This window comes from Hevea brasiliensis, chromosome 5, assembly GCF_030052815.1.
Source record: "Hevea brasiliensis isolate MT/VB/25A 57/8 chromosome 5, ASM3005281v1, whole genome shotgun sequence".
In the NCBI taxonomy this organism is placed as follows: Eukaryota; Viridiplantae; Streptophyta; class Magnoliopsida; order Malpighiales; family Euphorbiaceae; genus Hevea; species Hevea brasiliensis.
In genome coordinates, this window is record NC_079497.1 from 17,771,307 (window position 1) to 17,776,922 (window position 5,616).

At 27.4% G+C, this 5,616-nt stretch overlaps 1 protein-coding gene across 1 annotated transcript; it reads left to right on the forward strand.

The window, feature by feature from the left end:
* Positions 1-853: 853 nt before the first annotated feature.
* LOC131179925 (cyclin-dependent protein kinase inhibitor SMR3-like) lies at positions 854-1,994 on the forward strand. Its single transcript, XM_058147113.1, has one exon. The coding sequence runs from the start codon at positions 1,175-1,177 to the stop codon at positions 1,667-1,669; it is 495 nt and encodes a 164-aa protein (XP_058003096.1). The 5' UTR covers positions 854-1,174; the 3' UTR covers positions 1,670-1,994.
* The last annotated feature ends 3,622 nt before the right edge of the window (positions 1,995-5,616 follow it).

A 5,616-nucleotide genomic window follows, 5' to 3' on the forward strand; every position in this document is an offset into this window, starting at 1 on the left:
ATAAGAATATATTAATTACTTACTACTCTTTTTATTTATTTATCATTTCTTAAACCTCATTCATATAGAGCTTAAATTATTTAATGTTGATAATGATGATTTCTCAATTTTTAAATGCATCAAATTATATAAAATTTAATTTAAATTGAATGGAAATAGAGTAAATGAATAAAAATAAAGTGTCTAATTAATTTATTCTATAAAATAAAAGATCAATAAATAAAGTAGTTATATAGTAATTTTTCCTAGAAAAATAAGAAAAACAAGATATTATATGCTCCTAAATTCTCGTAGTCAGACCCAACTAGGAGAGAGCAGTTTTCGGTTTAAATTGAAAAATCAAATCGAATCGAACCGATTCAATTCGATTCAATTGGTTCAGTTTTAAATTTTAATCGGCTCGATTCGGTTTATAATTTTGATAATTTCAGTTAATCGGTTCGATTCGATTATTTTCATAAAAAAAAAAATCGAACCAAACCGAAATTATTAATATATATAGGAAATTAAAGAAAATCGAATCGAATTGAATCGAATCGAAAATCAAAGAAAATCGAACCGAAAATCAAAGTAAACCGAACCGAACCTTAATATTTTTTAGTTTTGATTTCTAATTTTTTTATTTTTATGTTTTTATTATTTAGATTTAATGTTAAAAATATGAAATTTTATAAATTTCGATTTTATCGGTTTTAAAACCGAACCGAATCGATATTTATTGATTCGATTCGGCTTGATTTTTTCTTATTAATCGATTCGATTCGATTCGATTTTTAAAATTTTTGATTTTTAATTTTCGATTTTATCAGTTCGGTTCGGTTCGATTCGAAACCGAACCGACACCCCTAGACCCAACAAACACAGAACTGTTAAGTGAATGTGGACTGTGGGGGCATTGGCTTTCAAATGCCTACTTGGCGAAAGATCCGAAGCAGATCAATTCTCTCCGACTTTCTCTCTCTCTCTCTCTCTCTTTCTCGCCGTGAGCGCAGAAAAAGAAAAAGAAAACTGAAAATCTAATCAAGAAGCTGTCGGAAAACACTTCTTGCCCGTGTAGGATCTTTATATCAACCACCTATCTTCTCCTGCCTTCCTTTTAGCTTCCTCATAACATTAATTCTGTGTCTTTTCTTCTTCTATTATGCTCAGATTGGAGGAGACTATACATTGATTCATGTGCTTAGATTTTGATAAATTCTTAACAGCTATGTCGTCGAATTCAGAGTTGCTTCTCGTCAAAGAAAATAAAGAAAAGATCGAATACAATCTCTTGGAGAGACCAACCGTAGATTTTACTGATTCTGATGAAACTGGGATTATTACTCTTCAGTGGCATCAACAAGAACAAGAAGAATCCAAGACGAGAGATTCTTTAAGGCCGCTATCTCTCGGAGAATTGGAGGCAACCGAAGGTGATAATTATGGATTCAAAACACCAGCATCTTTGGATCACAAAATCCCAGCGATCAAACAGTGCCCACCAGCACCAAGAAAACCCAGGCCTGTACTTTCGACTAAAAGAAAAGTCTCATCACCAAACATACGAAGAAGTCTACAACTTGATCTATCTCAACAAGTGGAATCGCTTTTTCCTAGGCCTATTCTTGCTGATTTGTATCAGAAGATGAAGAAAGCTCGAAGAGACAACGATGACATTGACACCCATTGAATTACGAATACATATATGTAATAATGATGCAATTGGGAAAATTAATTAGTTTTAGTTTTCTTGTTTTTGTCTATGAAATTATGGGATGAGAACCTGAGATCTTGATAAGATGTGATTGGAGTAGGTAGCTAGCTAGGACCCAAATGATCTTGTAAAGTTAAAGTTGCAAAATATTAAAGATTTAGGAAAAAAGAAGGATGGGGAATTCCAACTTTACTACTGCATCCAAGGCTCTTTTGTACTCAAGGTCTTATGCTGTTCTAAAGTAAGAGAATTTATTCTCAGAGACTTGAACAGAACAAGAAGCTTCTACCTGCCAAATTTTTATTAATATTATGTATCAAACTTTAATTCAAGCATACATTCATTAATTCAATTTAATTTGTTTCTTCAGTTTTTTATATTTAAATTTTATAAAGTCTATCTACGTCAAGTTGTGATGTATATTATTAATATTAAAAATAATTATATGTATGGAATAATGAGTAAATAATGTACATTTTGGTAAGTTTATTCTTGATGAGAATAACGGGCTACTGTATTGCCTTCCCAAAATCATGAACGCATCGAAAAGACCAACAAAGATGTAGTTCGTACAAGTTTTGAGTACGAAAGCCCAAGTAGTTGTTTGGGACTGTTGAGGAGCCCAACTCCAAAATGAACTGGTGCAGACCAGCTTCTAAATTTCTACGTACAATGGCAGATTTAGCGGTGGCAAGCAGGGGCCACTGCTCTTCTAACTAAAAAATATTCTGAAAGCATTATCGTTTTTCATGCTGTGCCACTTAAATGTGGTATGGTCCCTCAATCTAGACTAAAATTTTTTATTTTTAATATTTAAATATTCTTTATAATTTTATTTTAATTCAAATTCATAATTAAATAAATATTTCAACCCATTAAATTTGATAATTTCATTATATTTCTTTTATTTTATTTCTTTTTTATAATTAAAAATAATATTTATTTTATAATGCATTTATTAAATTTTGATATATTTAATATAGATGGATGAAAAATTTAATGAAAATTTTTATTAACTTTTAACTACTGTCGTGTTATTTTTGTAATTACATACATGTGCAAATTGTGAATTTATAGAATTTTTCATAAAATTTGAAATTATCTGTAATTATATTTATATTTAAATTGTAAACTAATAAAATTTTAAGTTAATAAAATTAAAAAGTTAACATTACTAGTAAAAAAAAATTATTAATATGTATTTTATGTAAAATTTAAAAGCTACTATATTTTAACTCAAAATTACGAGATCTTCATTACACTTAAAGTCGATTTCTAGTTCTGTCACTGTGCACGGACAGCAGAAAGTGCAGCTTCAGTCTCAGTCTCAGCCTCCCCCTCCGTCATTGAAGAATGAACTTGACAGACCCTTCACATTAGAACTTCGCCCATATTATCCCTAGCACCCATTTTGATTCTGCCGAATGTGCGTGCCGCATCAGAGTTTATCTGCACAAACTGGTGGAGCAGTCCACCAACTCACATGTCTGGGGATCTTGGATTTCTTTGGTCTTTCGAACCCTGGTCCTCAGACAGTAGCGCGTTTGCCTTGGCATCTGTGTGGGCTGGATCTTGGCTTTTGTTCTGGTGAACCAAGAAATTTCTTGAATGCAAATTGACCAAGCCAGCATACAACTAAGTTGAGACTATCCCAGGGAAAAAAGAATACCGCAAACCAATCAACCATTGAAAGAAAGCATATGTACACTTGCTTGAATCCAACCGTAAAGGCCTCAATTTCCAAACAATAGCTGCCGCCTCACACCAACACAATGCTGCTTAATTGTTTCAACTTCAAGGCCACATCGGGAACATTTTGGGTCCAACACCGGCCCACATTCTTGAAAGTGATAATTTAAATAAGAAAGGTCTAATTTATTTGGAGAATTATTAATTTATCAAAAATAAATGTATAAAATTTTTATTTTTTAATAGGCTACAAGTATTTTTAATTTAATTAAAATATTTTTAAAATATAGCTTCCCTTCTATTAAAGTTGACAAGTAAATATGAGAGAACATATAAATATAAAAATGGCAACAATTTTAAATGAAATTGTCATAGTTTTTTCTTACATTATTTATAAATAAATGATTAATGGTTAAGAGTGTTTTAGTATAGCACATCAACATTTATACTTTTACTTCAAAATATTCTCATGATTAATTAAGAAATTAAATAACTTACATTATACAAAATAGCACGGAAAATAAAAAAAATCCATGTTTTGTCAAAGAAACATAATCAAGAAACATGTAAACTACACTGAAAAAAAAAAAAAAAGAGAACATGAAAAATAAATTATAATAAGAGAAAATTATGAAATTCAATCTTTGTCGCAAAGTAAATAAATATGACACATTTAGGGATGATAGTTGAGCGAGTTTTGACAAATATTTGATCCGTTGAATTTTAGTAAGATAAATTTAAATAATTTTTAATTAGATTTAAATAGGTTCGATTTTAAAAATTTGTTTCCATCACAGATTTGAGTTCAACATCCCAAATACTTGCCACCCTTAGGGTAACAGGTAGCAATTACCAGCAGGTACCTTTAACTTATTTCACCAAATTTTTTAAAATTTTATTTTTAATATTTCATTTAAAATTTATGGTTAAAATTTTAATTTGTAATTGTCTGGCCTATTGTTTAGTATAATTTATAAAGATTTTTTTTTATCATGATTATAATGAGCTTAACATTTTAATTTTTTTTTATTATACTTGTTTAAATTATGTAGATTTGGTTCAACATAGTATGCTTTATTTTTATGGTCAACTTTATTTATAATTTTTTATTGATTTATTTAATGAATTTAACGTGAAATAAAATTGTAGTATTATTTTTGCATAATTATTTTAAAATTTAACTTTTTTACTATTTTTTAAATTTCAAATTTTTGTTTTAAGCATCTACTGTATATCTCACATACATTAAAGTTATAGTAAAAATATATTAAAAAAATAAATTAGATTCAGATAGTTCGAATAGTATGCGGTTAGTGGTAAATATATTTGGAATTAATCCCTGTAATAAAAGGCATATTCTAATTAGGTTTGAGAATTATATATAATCCAGCTCATATTCAACTATTTTTAATTAAAAAAAAATTTAATGATAAAGATTGTGTAGATCAAGAACTAAGAAATTAGAGACTAGTGCATGTTATAAAATAAAAATAAAAGAATAATTTAAAGAAACGTGAATATTAAGGAAGAAGAGTAGAATTTTTATAATTTTTTAAAAAATCTTTATAATTTCATTTCTTTCAAATATATAAAACGTCAAACACAAGTAGACAAATGTATACATAGTAAAATAAATACACTACATTTAGGAGTTGAAGAATATTAAAAAAAATAGAGTTAAAAATTTGAAAAGATTTGAGAAATAGAAAATATAAATGAATATTTATAATTAATTTATTTATAAAAAATTGAAATATATCCTGAAATGCATATAATATTAAAAATAAGAGAAATTATTAAATTAAATAAATATATTTAAATTTAAATTTTTTATTTAATTTTAATTTATAATAAATTTAAAATATAAAATATATATAAAATTTATTTATATATAAATTTATTTATTAAATATATAAATTTTATATATTTATATTTTAAATTTATAATTAGCCGGGACGATTGTAGTGGAGAATTGATGAGAATGCATATTCATGCAAGCAAATAAAATTCAAAACAGACAAAGACTTCGAGATATTATTAACTATAATAGATAAATATTCACTATTTTTTTTCAGATATATGAGGTCCACTTTTTGTATTATAAAGAAAATTTTTTTTTTTAATGCAAAAGAAGCATTATTTTTATATCGTATAATTTTCCCAAGACTTCACGTCTAATTAATGCAATTGTAAGTGTAATGACCCCTTTGACTGTTTCTTTACCTCATCTTTTA